Source organism: Chrysemys picta, chromosome 3 (assembly GCF_011386835.1).
Source record: "Chrysemys picta bellii isolate R12L10 chromosome 3, ASM1138683v2, whole genome shotgun sequence".
NCBI lineage: Eukaryota > Metazoa > Chordata > Testudines > Emydidae > Chrysemys > Chrysemys picta.
In genome coordinates this window covers 42,410,969-42,430,221 of record NC_088793.1, presented here as the reverse complement: position 1 = coordinate 42,430,221, position 19,253 = coordinate 42,410,969, and the positions used below count along the sequence as shown (strand labels likewise).

General features: G+C 39.8%; 1 protein-coding gene across 15 annotated transcripts in view; it reads right to left on the bottom strand.

Annotated features, from left to right (window-relative positions):
* Positions 1-19,253, bottom strand: part of DLGAP2 (DLG associated protein 2) — a 655,212-nt gene that overhangs the window by 17,908 nt on the left and 618,051 nt on the right. For all 15 annotated transcript variants that reach the window (XM_008163720.3, XM_065590150.1, XM_005289668.5 and 12 more), the window contains 2 exons: positions 14,460-14,545; positions 12,784-13,199 (listed from right to left, as the gene is read on the bottom strand). In XM_008163720.3, the coding sequence (XP_008161942.1) occupies positions 12,784-13,199; positions 14,460-14,545 (502 nt within the window). The remainder of the gene's footprint in view (positions 1-12,783; positions 13,200-14,459; positions 14,546-19,253) is intronic.

Below are 19,253 nucleotides of genomic sequence, written 5' to 3'. Positions count from 1 at the left end.
TTGGCTAAATCAGGGCCAGCAAGCACAGTCCATGATAACTTTTCTGACCATAACTGTACTTTACATTTACAACCTGTATTCACATTTTCTCAGGTAACACTATATTCCACTACAAGTTTCCCAATTCTTACTGAAGTTCTAGCTTTTCTTGAAAAATCCAAACTTCCTGTAGTTTCACATGAAACATCCAGACTTTTCCCGGAACAAATAACATTTCCTTCTATGTGCAAGAAAATCTACTTTTTTTTAAAAGCTTTGTAAGCTGGGATGGAAATCGAATACACTAGGATTTCCTTATGTGGTGGTGGAGGGAGTTTTTGGTGGATGAGGATTTTTCTGGTACCTACCACTCATATATATAAAGTTGCACATATGCTTAAATAATTTGCTGAATGAGGGCCTATGTGCTGCAGATACGGTTAGGTACAAAGAAAATTATTATAGCCCTGGGATTGATGAACTAATATGTATTATTAAGAGCCTACTTGTTACTACAGTCTTTCTTCACTTTACTGACATTTAAGTAAGTAAATCATATTTAGAAAGTTATAACAAGTGAGAATCTCTCTTATTCATGCCTCTCAGCTTTACTGTAATTAAATTAAAGTATTGAAATACTTCAGTTCATAATCTTTAGCACAGTATTAATACACAGCCAAAACCTTGTTATTAATTTCATGCATTGGAGAGTTATTCTGATGAGTGCAGATTGATTATCTCCATGAAGGGATGATGAATGTTAGAGAGTGTAGAGGCTGAGATGTTTGTAATGCGTAGAAAGAATTTTGCTAATCAATGAACGATGATAAAATTAACCAACATATCAATTCCATATAAGAAAAACCTATTAAGAGAAAATCAAGGTTGCACAGTTAAGCACTCAAAAGTCAGGAAATGGTCACACAACTTTAGCTCTGTTCCCTCATGAGTAGGAATTACAATACACGCTTTAATTAATTAACTAAACTTCTCCCATTGAGTACCACTATTTAGGAGCCTGCTCCTGCTCCATCTGAAGAGAATGGGAATTGTACCACTGACTTCAACAGGGGTAGGTTCAGGTCCTATAGAGAGATTGTGAAAGTTATTTGTATACAAGATGCACAAATAATGCCACAGAAACTTTTCCACATGGACCAAACATGTTACAATACTGTAGAAAAAAAACCTGTGGGTTGATAGATCATATTATTTGGGATATATGATGTAATCATATAATTAAGTACAGTTCTATATCACATGTGTACAAGGGAACAGATAAAGTTTATACAGATTTACACAAAAGTAACCATGATTCTGCTTACGCGCTACTCCTCGTAGGTTAAAATAGTTCTGCTCAGTTGAAGTCGATATGACAATAATGAGGAAACTACCAATAAGAATAAACCTCTTAAAACACTATCATTTTTGAATTCTCAGGCATTAACATTTAAGTTATATATAATACATATACCGTATATGAAATCAAAGTTCTATATGAAAGCTGTCATTTTGATTTTAATCTACTTCTAATTTTCTGTGCCAGTGAGTTAATTATATTCAGTACTTACTACATAAACTTTTTTTAAACTTAAATCTTCTTACTGAACTGCAAATCTCATTCACAACACATGTTTTTTAGCACAATGTATAGGTTTGTTAGTCTGGCATGGCATTTTACTGCAGCACAAGTTGTGTCAGTTAAAAATGTCAAATAGTGTAACTGTCAAATATGTCTATTTTAGTTCAATATATTGTATAACCATGAGAATGGAAGATTAAAAATATATGACATATGTCAGTGGGGTGCTTTGGAAATCAGAACTAAACCTTCCTCTACTGAGTCAGTGGGAGTTTTGCCATTGACTTTAACAAAGGCAGAATCAGGCCTATGCCATGAATCTTACATAATTGATAAAGTACACTACAGAGTCTTGACTACATACCAAACCATTGACATTCTAGCTGCTTTTTAAAAATGAAAGTGGAGAGCTGCTGTCTCAAATCTGCAGTGAAATCTTGCAGGGCACGCTCAAAAGCACGACACGCTTAATTTTAGCTTGAGTAATCCCACAGCTATTGAGATATTACCTAAATGACAAATTTCCATGGAATTAATTTTACATTATGTCTACTGTCACAAAAGTTGCACAATGGAATCTTTGTGAACAGAATGAAACTATATGTAGATCCACTTTCCAGCTAAATGAAGAAGGATTCAAAGAGGGGAAAATTTAGGCAGAACACTTAATATGCTAAGAGGGATTCTTAGATTCCCTCCACAGTGTTTTATTGGCTTTAAAATACTGTTTTGGGTATTTGGGTACTTTAGCCATTTAATTTTCTATTTAAATTCCAACAGATGCTGATGGACTGGATACCTGAACAGGAAAGGGAAAATATGTAAGTAAGCTGTTTAGTTAAAATAAAAGTATAACTTTTACTTGGAATAAGACACCTGGAAAGTTTTCATGATTATTAATTGACAGACATACTAAAATAACTAGTTGAGATTTTCAGAGCAGTACCGGGGATTTAGCCACACCTCTTTCATTAATTTTAATATATATTGCTAAATTTCCTGCACTGCTTGGGAAATCCAAACCATTCCATTTAGGAAATGTGTACCCAAAGCATGGACTCAAGAAGAAGGCGGCCCCAGTTACAGACTGAACTTGCTCCCCTCCTTTCCAGGTGTCAAGTATTATGCTAATCCATTCATTGGGAAAGCATATTTTCCCTCCACTGGGCAGTGTTAGCTTTTAAAAGCTCTAGAGGGCTGCGTCCAATTTTCATCACTTGGGGGAAGGGTCACTTCACTGTGGCCCAAGGCTGCTGCGGTGAGAAGGGAAAGCAAAGTAAACTTGTTCATTTCTAATGAGAATCTTGCTTTGCTACTGTTAGTATTTGTAACATGCTGCTGGGGATACCCAGAATTGTGAGCCACCGTGTTACCTCTCTGCCTCAGTAAGGGTGAGCTTTGCTGGCAGTTAGACTGTCCGGGTCACCCTAATTTATCTCCTTCACCAGCAAACTCCTCAAGGCTCGCCTGGCCCAGATCTTGCTAGCAGGTAATGATCAATGAACTTCAGCCCCTGAGTGCCTCAGAGATGTTTCTCTGCAATGCACAGTCCCTACCACGGTGCATCCACAGACGATATTAAGATTGCTGCTCTGTTAACTAGTCAGTACATCACAGCTTATTAATTTAACTGGGGTAAATACACCCTTCCCTTCAAACACAAGCACAGAAATGGTTTAAAATAAATGTAAAACAAGTTTAAGTGATGCCAACTAAAATAGATAAAAGTAGAGATGGTTACAAGCAAATAAAAAGTGAAAACATGCATCTGAAAGTCTAAACCTTATCTAGCAAGATACAGTCTTTGTTCAAGAAGGTTTATTTTACCCCCAGTCTCTTACCCAACTTTTTACTGGCCAGGACACATCACAGATATCAAGTCGCTTGGTTTCTTTGTCTCCTAAGGTGAAGGATCAAGATGGAGTCTCTCTGTGTCAATGAAGCTGCAAGTCAGGACAGCCTCCTGGGGGCTCAGTCTGCTGTACAGGTCTGTCGCATCTTACGCGCATTTAACATGTGTGATTTCAGCTTTACGCGGTCGGGGGGGGGAGGGGGGGAAGAGCGGGCAATTCCACCAGCGTGAGATGCGAATCTGCTGTTCCCACTAAAATATTTTTTGGGGAGGACTTGACAGCAACAGCATGTCTTTAGGCCTGTGATAAGGTTCTCCCCTATAATAAGCCTGGAGGGTTGGCAAAAAAAACCCAACAACCCAGTTTAAATAGTGCGTATGCCCCGGAGTGAGTGTGAGATGGGAGGAGCGAATCTGCTGTACCCACTACAGTACTGCTGTTCCCACTACAGTACTCAGTCCCCCTGTGCCTCTCATACTGTGCGCATCTTGCCGCGCTGAGTGAGATTCTACTGTACCTGTACTGTTTAAAGATACAGTACGTATTTTTCGTATAACATGGCCCCTAAACGCAAGCCACCTACTTCATCTGGTGCTCAACTGAAGAAACAGCGATCTGTTCCAACGCTGGAGGAAAAATTGGCTGTGTTGGACTTATTGAGAGACGGTATGTCAATCGCCAACGTGGCGTGTAACTACAGCCGCAACGAATCTAGCATCCGTGCCATCAAGATTCGAGAGAGAGAAATTCGTCAAGCCGTGGCATCAAGAGCTCCAGTAACTGCTAAGGTGACGAGCCAAGTGCGTGATAAGACTTTAGTGAAGACTGAAAAGGCATTAAACTTATGGCTGGAAGACATGAACCGTAAACGTGTGCCTATCAATGGCAACATGTTGAGATAAAAAACTCTTAGCATTTATGCGCTGTTCAAACCTCCTGCCGAAGAGGGACAGCCTTCTGATAAGAAGGAATTCAAAGTCAGCCAAGGTTGGCTTAACAGTTTTAGGAACTGCTTCAACCTCAAAAACGTGCAGACTACTGGTGAAGCTGTATCTGCCAACGAGGAGGCAGTAAAAGCCTACCCCGAACAATTAAAGAAAATCATAGAGGAAAGGAGCTTCTTCCAGAACAAATTTTTAATGCTGACGAGACTGGGCTCTTCTGGAAAAAAATGCCCACCCGCACTTACGTTTTGAAATCAGAAAGACAAGCCCCTGGCTTCAAAGCAGCTAAAGACCGTGTGACTGTGTTGCTTTGTGGCAATGTGGCTGGGCATTTAATAAAGCCAGGCTTGCTCTACAGGGCTGCAAATCGCCGTGCCCTAAAAGGCAAAAACAAAAATCTCCTGCCTGTGTTCTGGCAATCAAATAAAAAGGCTTGGGTGATGGCAGCATTATTTCTGGATTGGTTCCACAAGTGTTTCATTCTGGAGGTCAAGCAGTACCTTGAAGAGAAAGGACTTGACTTTAAAGTGTGGCTGATCATAGACAATGCTTCTGGCCACCCGGCGGCACTCCGGTTTGCGCATAATGACGTTGAAGTCGTCTTTCTCCCCCCCAATACTACCTCCATCCTCCAACCTCTCGACCAAGGCATCATTAGCTGTTTCAAGGCTAAGTACAAAAGACTTACATTCTCACAGATCCTTACCGCTATGGATGCTGATCCCAATGTTAATGTGATGGAGTGTTGGAAGTCCTTCAACATTGCTGATTGCATTACTTATATTAAACAGGCAATAGATGCAATCAAGCCTGAAACAGTCAATGCATGTTGGTGAAACCTATGGGAAGACTGTGTGAATGTTTTTAAGGGTTTCCCAACCATTGACAAAGAAGTGAAACTCATTGTTCAGGTGGCCAGGCAAGTGGGTGGTGATGGCTTCATCGACATCCTCGAGGAAGAAATTGAGGAATTAATTGAGGGCCATAGAGAAACATTGACTAATAAAGAGTTAGAGGAACTAATAAAATCGTCTACAGAAGACGAAGATGATGATGAACAGGAAGAGCCAGCAACTTGGAATCTTCATAAATTTTCTGAAGTGTTCCAAGCAGCGAAACACTTGAATGATTTAATTTCTGAATATGATCCTTCTATGGAACAAAGCCTCAAAATCACACGTAGTATTACGGATGATTTGAGACCGTACCAAGAAATGTTTGAGTAGCTCAAGAGACAGCGACAGTTGCCAATTACCATGTTTTTAAAGAAAAAACAACCAGCAGCAGCAGCAGAGCCTACACAATCAACTTCTTGAGCTGAACCAGAGCCAACCACTTTGTCTACGACTCGCTCTCCGTCACCCAAGCCTGGCCCATCGTCTCCTGGATCGACATCAAGCCCTGACGACTCAATGATAGTGTTGTCAGGGGAAGAGGAAGACTAATCATTGGAGTGTGTACAGTACAAGATTAGCAAGAATATCCAGGATAACTGGTGACTGTTCAGGTTTACAGTACTGTACTGTTTTCATTTTTTATTCTTTCATTCTTCTGTCTCTGTTATGTTATTAAAAATACTGTAAAATTATATTTTGCATATGTAGTCTTTATTATATACTGTACTGTACATTGCTGTATACAATACATAGTACTGTACAGGGTTGTATACACAAAACTGTACTTTATGGGTGATTTAAGGGATTTTCAAGGGTCATTTTGACTATACGCGATTTTTGCTTTACGCAACCCCAGTGTAAGATACGACAGACCTGTATCAGTTTGAGGAGCAGGAGCCATGTTAATGCTCTGTCTCTCGAGTTCAGGACCAGGATAACCCCTGCTAGTTTAGCAATGGCTTTGTTTACTGCTAATATGTAAATAGAGTTCAAACCACACTCTTTAGTCTAGCACAGACCTGTTTATCACCTTTACCTAGATTAGGCTGTCTTGTCTTAAACATGCTCTAGTAACATCATACAGAGGGAATTTCTAACTTCACATATAAGGTTAACATATGCATTTTATAATGGTATTAATAATCAGCAGGTTTCTAGCTTTCATATGATACCTTACAAGGCATACTTTGTACAAATATCATTGCAATTGTGTGTAGGGTGTGACTACAGGTGTGTCTAGGGTCCCAGTATTTTGCTGCAGATAACCCTCTTGTCCCTGAAAATCCAGAGTGGTGCAAATCTATGGGTGCTGCTGGTATATGTGTCTTTGTGTGGATTCTGGAGAAACTGGGAAGGAGCAGTGGCATGGGAAGGGAGAAACAGTAACAGGTAACCACAGAAAAGGGGCTCCACCAAGACCTGGAAAGTAGAAGGAATAGTAGCAGGAACAGGTGAGGGAAGGCAAGAGGGAAAGCTGGAGAATCAGAACAGAGGCACGCAAGCAGGATGGGGGAAAAGTAGTGAGGAAAAGGTAGGCATGAGGTGGAAGAAGGGTCATGGGAGCAAAACAGATGGTGGTGGGTGAAGCGAATGTGTCGAGATGGTGAGTCAGGAACATATCAAGAAGGTGGAGAATCAGAGAAGCTAGGAGGAGATGCAACACTGTAAAAGAGGGATAGTCTGCAAGAGAGGAGCAGATGCTGCTTTCTGGCTGTGTAAGAGTCAGGGCTGCAGTGCAGTAGGACCTACCACAAGAAATCCAAATATATACCCTCCACCTGGAGAAATCTACTGCCGTATGGACTGAAGTGGTTACGAAAGGAATCAAGGTAGTCTGAACAGTGAATTTCATTCCAAATCTTTCCAAGACTGTTTTCTTTTCTCACACTATTCCACAAATAGCAGAATATTTTTTAAAAGTTTGCATTTTAGGCCTACACACACAAGTTGCCCTGATGTACGTAAAGGTGTGATTTTAAATCAGTTCAGTTAATCCAGTACAACTTTGTGTGTAGACACTTAAATTAATTTAAAGTTGGTTTTACTGAAATTTTACAGGACCAAGCTAAGCTGATATAAGTCTGTCCACTCAGGGATTTTCACTAGTTTAATTAACCATTTTAACTAACTTGGTGCAAACTGACATGCAGAGAAGCCTTTAGTTGGTCTTGAAAGCTGCCAGATTGACAACACTAGAATCTGAACTCCTCCCAGTATATTTAGCAATTCAATAGATCCAGCTTAGGTAGCGGCAATGTAGATCTTCTCCATAGTGCTCTGCTAATATGCCTCTCCCATCTAACCTAGAGACACTGCCTCAGGGCCAAAGGGTATTATAGTTGCCATACCCATTCTTTGGCCTCTGACACCAGCAACAAGGGAGCCAATTGTTGAGGTACTTTGTGATATGGAGAATTTTGCCAGAGAAATGCATTGCCATTGACAAGTAATTTTCACCCAAAGCCCTGAACATCTGGAATCAGAGTGTAGTGACCTTTGGGCTGTCTTAAGCATTCACTGAGTGTAATTCACCATAGTACTTGGGAATTGGGTACAGTATCTAGACTAGGTTGGGTGACTACACTGAGGCAGAATGAAAATGGTTTTGGACTAGGCATATTTATTTAGGATACTGTCTGAACTGTAAATGCATCTGAGTGTTTATCTACTTTCCCTCATATGTTAATTTCCATATATTTGAATGTTTGGGTGGCTTTGGCAGTTGGTTTGGTTTTCCACTGTAACATTCCTTGATGTGTTACTCCTGGAGGTATTCTGTGCCTCTGTGCGTGTGCAGAATTCATGTCCACCCACAGATTTTTTTTTCTCTGCAGAAAATACATTCTGACAAAGAGACACTGCAGTTACACCTTTTGCCCACCAGGGTCATCTTTAGCACCAGAACAGAGGGCAGCCAGCTCACTGGCCATAGCAGTGAGCTACGGAAGAAGGAAAGAAGAGGAGGCTGCATTCCTCACAGCACCCTGCCCCTGGGGCCAGGTCAGGAGGCACATATGGGGTGAGAGAGATAGAGAGAGCAGGGTACATGGGGTTGTTGCAGGGGGTCACATCGACTGGGGTTCAGAAGGGCTAGTGGGGTGTCACAACCTGGGGTGGGGGCTGAATGGGAGTGGGGAGGGGGATGCAGGGACACATGGGAATGGGGGAGGGGTGCAGGGACACATGAGGACACAAGCGAATGTGCCTGACTGATTGGGAGAGGCTAACGTCTGCATGGGGGAGGGTCCCCAACTCCCTAACAATCCCTCCTCTCCAAAACAACAACAACTGTTCCATACTTCTCCCATACCCAACAACCTCCCTGGTTCAGTCCCAGGCTCCTTTCCAGAAATTACTTCCCTCTCCCTCAGCTCCTCTGTTACCCCTTATTCTCCCAAGCCTTTGCACTGCTTCTGAGGGGTGCAGGAAACTCTTTTTTGCATTGTAGTTTAAATGAAGTATTATTCAAAGTTCTGTATTAATATGCCTAGTAAGGAATCTATTTGTCAAAAAAAATTCTTGAATCTTTTTTATCATCTGTATTGTTACAGACATACTTGTTGACAGGTATTTTGAAATAAATTACCAAAATAACTGAAACTGGCACAATCATATTGTGTTATTTTGACACATAACATATGCAGAATTTTGCAGAACTTTAAAATATTGTGCGCATAATTTAAATTTTTTGGGTGCAGAATTCCCTCAGGAGTAACAATGCGCATACGTAGTAGTTGCTCGTTAATTTCCAGCTTCTGAAGAAACAGGGCAAATGTGAAACTTAGGAGCACCACAGTATTCCTGGCTCCCCTGCTGCTCTCTATGTTGTGGTGTGGTGTCCTTAGCTCCCACAACTCTCAGTGCCCTGCACAACTTACTTACTCACTGCCTTACTTTGTAAGTCTCCCAACTCCCGTTAGAAACCACTTCCCTGCAGCACTTCTGAGCACCACATGGCTTCTAGCTCTTCTTGTGTTGTGGAGCTTTGGAACATGAATAGTGATCTTCTCATTACCATCCCTTCCACAATGCTAAGTCAAACATGGTTTCCCAAATGCAAAACTGAGACTCTAATTGCTATTGTTTAGAAACACATATCTTTGCAAAATAGCGTGGGGGCACTTTTCCAGTGGACATGGTCAAATGACTTACCCCGGAAACAGCCAGAATTTCCTAACTATATAAAAACACCAATATCTACCCACATAAATAATAAATGACGTTTACAGAAATAAATGCACTATTTACTAACTTTACTAACTGAGCAAATAAATAAGTAAAATAAATAAAGTGAGGGACTTCGAGACATGAAAGGTTATTTTTGGTGCAGTGATTATTCTTTCTTTCTCTAAGACTCAATGAGTGAAGATCTTAAAACAACATTATGGGAGAAAGGCTACAGTAAAAGAAAAAAATCAATAGGGCAATCAAACAGTTTTCTAAGATCCCAAGGCTATTGTGCTAACACACAAAGTGAAATTGCTTTTTAAAACATAACTCTATTTTAAGCCCTCTTTTTCAAGTTTATCTGTGAAATATAAATGGTAGTGTAAAATGCGAGGTTCGCCTATGGGATATACATCTATATCTACACTTGTGGTTAAATTAATAGATCTGACACTCAAATAAGAGATTCAGCATTAACAGTGACATTTTGAATGGGTAAACTCTGCTGTGAAGTTTCTTGGGTATAGTATGTTCAAGTGGAAGATGGAAAAATACACTTGGCTGCCTCTGGCCCAGGCACTTCTGATTATTTTCTTCATGGAACTGCCAAATGTTTAAATACATCAAGATACATTTCATGCTGGGTTATCACTAAACCTTGGGTATGGTAGATAGAATACTGCTCAGTCTGCCAAGGCCTAAACGTGAGATGCAATGTGTGAAAAAGACCCAAAAATGAATAAAATTATTCATGCATATTCAAAATGCTGTGGGATTCATTCCTTTAATATAAATAACTCCATTGATAACTTGAGCTTCATGATTCTTTTTTTTCCCTGAAGTAAATCATATCAATACAAATTTGTTTGTAATTAATGCATGTAAATTTGGGAGTAAAAGGAGGGATGTCCATTAAATGAGGGACATTTGAGACATATGGCTATATAAAGCAGAAGTATGAATGCCATATGTTACAACTAGTTGGAGCCAAAATCTACTCTCAATTACACCACGTAAACCTGTAATAACTCAATTGACTTCAGTGTCAGCAACAGCAGAATCTCCGCCAAAGTGCAGCTCTCTGAAACATAATCCTGTAAAAACAGCATCACAGGGAGTCCATGTTTATTTTATCTCAGTGACTCCATCTCAGCAACAAGAGGCTGGGTTTTCTCCTTCTCTTGCCCCACCACCTGTAATAGAGTTGTTCAGCAAATGGAAAAAAATAAAATCATGACATTTCAATTCTCATTCCTTCCACATTTATGTTTTTGTTAAAATTGTCTCACTAGGTCTAAACAGCAATAAAAATGTAGCAAGCCAAATGATGCCCTCATTGACATCTGTCCAACACAACTATCTGAAAAGTATGGTTACACCGGCACAGCACTGTACTTTATGGTAATCTAAACTGTAGGATGCTATAAGCAAAGGGGATGTTAAGGATCCAGATATCAATATTAATCCAACATGATATAGTCAAAGCTTCCTAAGGTATTTAGAAGACTGTTTTATGTTCCGGAAAGTAATGACCCCAACCAAACCCAGCTGTATCTACCAGTTGAGGACTGAACAGTGACTGAGAATAACAGAGAACTTTGGAATCTGTGTCTTTGAGCTACTTGACTTCATCAAAGCAAATGATTTACTGATTGCAATAATAAAAGGGCATTCGATTTGGGGGAACTGAGAAATCTGATGAATAAGGTACATGAGAGGGAGTATTAAAAATCCACTATTATGGAAGAAGTCTAGGGAGTCTTAAAAGCCACTATAACAAAAGCACAATATTATAAAATTATTATTATTATTTAATAGCACCTAAGATTGTACTAAGCAGTTCATGGTATGAAGGCAAACTTCCTCGTCCGAATTGCTTACAATCCAATCTCAGACATGACATAATGAAAGGAATGACAAAAGAGAAAAGGATGGGGTTGAGGTGGAAAGACTGGCCTTGCAGCAGTATGATAATGCAGCTACTCAGCAAAGGCTTGTGCACAGTATGGTGGAGCAAAATAATTAAGGGTAATTAAATGAATTAATAACAGAACAGTCTGTCTTTCCTCTGAAAAAGAGGAGTGCAAGAAATAGGAATGGGACAGTGGTCTGTGCGACTGTCCAGAGATGTGAGGGTAAAACATGAATCTGACTGGAAGAGAGGAAGCAGTCAAACAAGAAATTCAGAGTCAGGCAGGGCTTGAAGAGAAAATAGGTGGGCAGCGAAAGTCTAAATGAATTGATCCTGTGCCTGAGGAAGTCTGAACTGAAAAAAACAACTCAAATTGGCTGAGATAGGAACATTGTTATGCGAACTGAAAACTGGCCAAAAAGCCTGTCGACAAAGGCTAAAAGATATATGGCAATGGAGAGAGTTGTGGGGAGGCATCTAACAGAGTGGTAGGAGCAGTTTTATGTATCAGCATCATTAATGCCAACATGGCTCTTGCTCCAAGAGACCTGCATCACTTTTTAGTTCACTCCATCACTTCTCTCATGGTGTCCACAAGAAGCGAGCAAATAATAATGATTCTCTATAAAAAATGCAACAACAAAATGTAACCGAACCATCTAAAAGGGCACATGCCCAAATAACTACAGAATACTGTTACTGTAACCATTGTCTTTCCTTACTCTATTTCCTCGCCAATGTTTGTTTCCCCCACCATCACTCACGCCCCTTTACGCCAGGAAAAGGGCTGGAGTAGAGTAAAAGGGTTCTAAAAGGCTTCGATCCAGCTGGAAGAAAATGTTTGTGGTGCGGAACTGAAGAAGACAGTTGGAGGCTGTCTCTCAAGGATCCTCTCACATGCCCTGGCACAGGATTGCCAGAAAGGTTGCATCAGGGGTGGGGCTCACGCATGTAGCACTGAAGAGATTCTGAGCAATGCAACTGCCATACATAGGCATGAACAGGTTGCCGCAAGATAGAAGCTCCTCAGGGCTAAATTATGCCAAAGCCTGCTATGACCCCTGGAGCAATTCAGAAATCAGGCGGGCACAAGGATGACTTATTGCCCTATTAGCTCCTCCTCCTTCTCTTGGAGCAGAGCACAGAATCTCACTCATGATGTCAAAAACCATGGCTGATCCTGCAACTGACTGTGCAGATGGACCCTCATTGATTTCAGTGGGGCTCCACTCAGATACAGCAGTTTGCCCGCACAGTCAACTGCAGGATTGGGGGCTTTAATTGTAAGCGCCTCAGGGTGGAAACCTTCACTCTGTTTGTCTTGTAAAGTGTCTAACACACTTCCAAGTGGTATAGAAATTGATTAATATAATATATAAAATAATAACTATAAACCAGTTTCATATTCTCTGTCAAATGTATATAACGAAAGATACTGAGGTGTTCTTACTTTCTTCAGAAAGATCATTTTCTTCTGCTTCTCTCTCCATCTCTTTACACCATCCTTCCATCCTCTTCGTTTCAGTATGTAGCAACTTCATAAACCAAGACCCATCCCGTCGACATGGGGACATCCGACCAGTTTCTACTGTCTCAATGGCTGGCTCCAGCCAGGGTTCTGGCGGTGGAAGATTTGAGGTGTCAACCTGGGTCCTGTAATCTTCTCTGTAACTGAACAGTCCCTGTGTCCGTACAGTTCTTACTGCACCATACTGGGTAGGAGTGCTAGGCTCTGAATGCCTCTGGAATGATGAACCAAACTGAAGTCCCTTGTCCTCCATTGTTATGTGTCCTGGAAAGCCCTCCAGTTCCAGGTCAGCCTGTACAGCTGCTGTTACACTATTTGAACGTTTAAATCGTCCATGTCTTGGGCAAGGAGAAAAAAGAAAGAAAAATAGATATATAGAGAGGGAATAATGTGCTGGCAAAACAAATCTGATTTTCTTTCTGCATCTAATAATAAAAAATATTTTTGCTGGCATACAGGATATTTTTCAATTAATCTTTTTCAAAGTCCACCCTACAACTGATTTAGTTACTTAACGTAAGAGAGTGAATGACAATGCAAAAAGACTATTTATAGTCTATATGGTGTTATTATTGATCTGAACAAAGATATAAAGGAAAATAATTTAAACCACCTTTGGAATCAAATATTGATCTTTTCTCACATTACATTATATTGCACATCATTAATAAACAGAACTGGAAATAGCACCAAAGACCTGCAGTGCTGCATATACTGTTGAAATGAAGACTATCAAATAAATATATACAACTATTTCAGATAATAAGGGCCCTACTCAAAGACATTCTGAGTTAAGGCTGTCAAGAATTTTGTAATAAACGTAAAAAGTGGTAGCAGGCTGGTGTGGTTTTATGTTTGTTTGTGCTTAAACACAGTATAGAACTACCATGAAATGGTGAGTGTCTCATGATAATCTTATCTTGGATACTGAAATACTAGAATAAATTTATGTTCAATAGTTGTAACAGAGGATCAAAAGATTGTTCATGAAATATACAGGTCAGTTGTTCAAATTTAGCTCATGTCAGTTGTAAGCAAAGGTAATTACCATCCCCAAAGGCTGTTTGATGGCTTCTGTGAAATGAGATAGTGGTCCCAGTCCAGTGCCAGGTGGACAAGTGTCTAAATAAAAAACCCACCACCATCAGAATTAGCACATTTGTCAGCAGTCTTAGCAGACTGGACAAGGATTGACTCACCATGGAAATTGACTCCTAGAAGTAGTCCCTGTAGGTCAGGGTTGAGATAGGCCCTGTCCTGCAAATGGACTGCATAGCATATAGATTCAGCCATGGGGATCCCTTTGCAGGGCTGGCGCTTCAGTCTGCTTGCACCTGTTCTGTGATTCCTCTCATTAATTAGGAGCACTAAGTTCACCATACAAACATTAACTTCCTCCAAATCAAAGAAAAAAAAACCTGGAAACTCTGAGTAAATATGAAGGGAGAGCTAAAGCATCTCTTACAATATTAGCAGTTGGCCAACATACACGTATAAGCCTGGCCTTGTGAATTATTTATAGACAGCACCATCTACGTGTTTGTTCACAACAGTGTTTTGTCTTTTGAAAGATTACACTTTTATTTTGCATGAATTACCGTTTCTCATCTTCCACTTGCACTCCAACGGAATGGTATTCCCGTAGGCCTCTGCTCTCGGTATCTGAATCGGTTGCCGTTTCCACCTAATTCAACACAAAAGATACATCTGCAGAAGTGAACATGGACAATCCAACCTTATATCTACCTACCTTTATTTCAATTAATTATATATTTCCTTAATTACTTCAAAGAAACACCTAACCCAGTAAAATCATTTAAATAAGCATTCAGTCTGGTATCATTGTTTTGGTGCTGTGTTTTACAAAACTGTGCATAACCTCTTCTGCTCTGCTCTGTAATTCCCTTTCTTAAATGTATGCAGATGCAATTACTCAGTTTAATGCAGGCAGAAAGTAAGATTGGCTCGACTATTCTATTATTAGAACTAGGAACCCATAGGTTAGCCCCATTATATATTATTAGAATACAATCTCATTATATCTCAGGATTTACAAAATAAAATAAAGAAAAGAAAATAGCCCCATAAAAATTGCAAGTCATAAAAAGAAATGATACAATGAATTGTTTCTATTGGCAACTGTGCCAACAAATACAGAAATATTTAAGTGATAAAGAAGATACAGTATAATACCATAACTCACCTTTCTTAACAACATAATCTTAAGAATGCTATATCAACTAAGTCAGGAATTTTAAATAGTTATCCCCTCTGCAATACTCTTACAAAATGAATTCACAATAGTGTTTTCACCTTAATTGGCACTACACTTATATCAAAAATTACTGCAGGATTTTCTATAAACACACACACACACAAGTGCTGCAACACTTGTGTGTGTGTGTGTTTATAGAAAATCCTGCAGTAATTTTTGATATAAGTGTAGTGCCAATTAAGGTGAAAACACTATTGTGAATACATTTTGTAAGAGTATTGCAGAGGGGATAACTATTTAAAATTCCTGACTTAGTTGATATAGCATTCTTAAATTATGTTGAATCAAAGGAAAGTCAAAGAAAAAATAATTAAAATAGAACATTTTTCTCTTTTGGAGGATATTTTGTTTGTTAAACAAAATGAACGGTAGTTACCCATAAGTATAGGTTTCAGAGTGGTAGCCGTGTTAGTCTGTATCCGCAAAAAGAACAGGAGTACTTGTGGCACCTTAGAGACTAACAAATTTATGTTCCACTCTATATGCATCCGAAGAAGTGGGCAGTAGTCCACGAAAGCTTATGCTCTAATAAATTTGTTAGTCTCTAAGGTGCCACAAGTACTCCTGTTCTTTTAACATACAATGTTACTTTGAAAAGGGATTGTATTAAACAGGCAACTTTTTATTCACCAGGTCTCTTTCTGTGTATTCAGAGTCACATCTGCTGACTTAGTAACAAACATATAGTTCTAGTAGCTTTTACTCCTGTTAGTTAACCGTGTTGAGCCAACACAGCTAAGGCAAAGTAAACTGGATTCTATTCCTTCTAGTCCATCATCAACAGAATTATTCACTAAATTACAATTCAGAAGCCAATCAGTTATACCTGCATAAATATACTGAAGATAATGGTGTTGCACAGATCTCACTAGGAGAATCATCTGAAGATAAAGGTAAACTCGTGGCAATTTAGCCAGATATTTAGCCTCCATGTGGATTGCCCAGTGCCTCAGAAACATCAGAGCAGATTTCCCTGTGTGTTCCATATGGGCTAAATCTTTCCACTAATGGAATGATTTGGGAACATCTCCATGGAGAAAGACTTCCTCTTCCAAGGTGCCCTCCTATGGGTATTTCTGCAGGAGCTCTGGATGACTATAATTTGCCCAATATGTAACTGACACAGGAATTTATAGGAATATATATAGTTGATCTACAGTGAACTTTTATATGATTGAAAACACAGTTATCAGTAAAATTACAGTCCAGGTGTCAAAATGGCCTGGCACACGTTCCTTCTAAACAGAAACTCTGCCAAATTATCCTCCCATCCAGCTTGCCAAAGCTGACACTAACTAAATGCTCTGATGATTGCTTTCACATTTTAATACCTTTCATTTGCTTGCTGTGCCCTGCAGCAGGAGGAGGATGCCAAATAAGGACTTTTGATGTAATTTGGAGAGCAAATATTATAACACCTGACAAACAGAAAACAATCCTGAAAAATGGAGTCAAAGGCTGAAACAAGTAAAAGCGGGAAAACAATTTCATCTAACAATGGTGTGGGGGAGGGATGAACAATTCCTACGAAACACAGGCAGCGTAAGGTCACCTTCTGGGAAAGAAAGGGAGATAATTCCAATGTGATCAGATTGGCCAAGCTTCATTTAGAGTTGGTCGAGAATTTTTCAACTAAATGTTTCTTTGTAAAAAATAAAAAATGCCGATTAATCAAAACAAACTTTTTGTGGAAACATATCTGTTTTGACAAAACCTTCGAGGAAGGTTTCTCAGGATGAAATTTCTGGTCAAAAACAGAGACCCACTCCAGAATAGCTAATAGCCCAGTGGTTGGGGCACTCCCCCGGGATGCAGAAACCCAGGTTCAAATCCCTCTCTATTTGATTTGAAGCAGGAACTTGACCATGAATCTCCCACATCCCAGGTGAGGGCTACTAGGCTCATGGCTATCCTGAGCTGGGTTTCCCTGTTTTTTTGTGAAATATTTTGAAAGGTCTTAGTTTCATCTCGATGCAGAACAAAAAACAAATGTAGAAACCTTGAAATATTTTGCAAAACAGAATTCTTGTCTTCAAGCCAGCCTTAGCTTAATTTACATAAATTTACATACAGACCAATGGTCCAACTAGCCCAATATCCTGTCTTCTGACAGTGGCTAGTGCCAGATGCTTCAGAGGGAATTAAAAGAACAGGGTAATTATCGAGTAATCTATCCCCTATCATCCAGTCCCAGCTTCTGGCAGTCAGAGGATTAGGGACACCCAGCGCATGGGACTGTGCCCTGATGATCTTGGCTAATAGCTATTGAGGTACCTATCCTCCACAAACTTATCTAGGTCTTTTTTTAATCCAGTTATACTTTTGGCCTTCATAACATCCCCTGACAAAGAGTTCCACACATTGACTGTGCACTGTGTGAAGAGGTACTTCCTTATGTTTGTTTTAAACTTACTACCTATTAATTTCTTTGGGTGACCCTGTTTCTTGTGTTATGTGAAGGGGTAAATAACACTTCCTTATTTACTTTCTTCACACCATTTATGATTTTATAGACCTCTATCATATCCCCCTTTAGTTATCTCTTTTCTAAGCTTAACAGTCCCAGTCTTTTTAATCTCTCCTTGCATTTTTGTTGCCCTTCTCTTTACTTTTTCCAATTCTAATATATCTTTTTTGAGATGGGGCGACAAGAACTGCATGCAGTATTCAAGGTGTGGGCATACCAGAGATTTATATAATAGCATTGTGATAATTTCTGTCTTATTTTCTATCCCTTTCCTAATGGTTTCTAACATTGCTAGCCTTTTTGACTGATGCACATTGAGCAGATGTTTTCAGAGAACTATCCACAATGACTCCAAGATCTCTTTCTTGCGTGGTAAAAGCAAACTGAGACCCCGCCATTTCGTATGTATAGTTGGAATTGTGTTTTCTTTGCATTTATCAACATTGAATTATTATAAGCTTTTTTTAAAAAAATGTCGTTTTGTTTCAACTACAACCACTTCTGCTAAGCTTTTTAGCAAGGGAAGAAATAGCCATTGGACGAGGCAAGTCCATTAATTGGTTATATCCATCGTTTTATGTGCACATATCAGCATAGAACAACTTTTGGGGTCAAATTATGGCTGCTTCACAATGGATGTGCTGGTGGGGGATAAGGAACACAGAGAGATCCTTCTCTGTGATCTGCCCTCATTGATCTCATATTTAGTATCATCATTTGACAGCCAGTGCTCTTCAAGTACATAGTGAGTGTGTGTGTGTGATGAGGGTGAGGGGGAGTGAGGGTGAAGGTGGGAATGCTAGTGTGGCCAACACTGGTTACCTGCTCAGACAAGGTGTGTATGGAGGTGGTATAATGAGTGAATATGATTCAGAGATTTTTAGGGCCAGAAGACAGCATAGGGCATACAATTCACCAAGTGATTCCTGCATCAAGCCCATACCTTCTGGCTGGGCTACAGCATATCCTTTAGAAAGACATCCAGTCATATCGTAAAGATGTCAAGTGAGAGAGGATAAGTTGTTTCAATGGTTAATTACCCGCACTGGGTATGTCTACACTGCAATTAAGAACCCATTGCTGGCCTCTGTCAGCTGACTCGATGCAAACATTTGAGCTTGGGTATGGGATCCTGTGGGGAGGGGGTCACAGCCCAAGCCCAACCTTCTACGCTGCAATTAAACAGCCCTTAGCCCAAACCCCATGAGCCCAATTTGGCTGACACAGGCCAGCCACAGGTGTTTGATTGCAGTATACACATATCCGCTATTAAAAATATGCATCTTATTTCGAGTCTGAATGTGTCTGGATTGAGTTTCCAACCACTGGCTCTTGTTATGCCTTTGTCTGCTAGACTGAAGAGCCCTCTACTATCAAAACCTTCTCTCCATGTAGGAACGTACAGACCATGATCAAGTCACCATTAAAGCTCTACTTGGATAAACTAAATTGACTGAACTTCATAAGTCTTTTGTTATAAGGCAGATTTTCCAGACCTCCACTAATTCGTGTAGATCTTTTCTGAATGCTTTCCAATTTGTTTACATATTTTTAAAAGTGTGGACATTAGTATTCCAGTAATGGTCTCCTAATGAATATACAGAGGTAGTAATGCCTCCCTACTTCGAGTTAATATCCCCAAGAAAATCC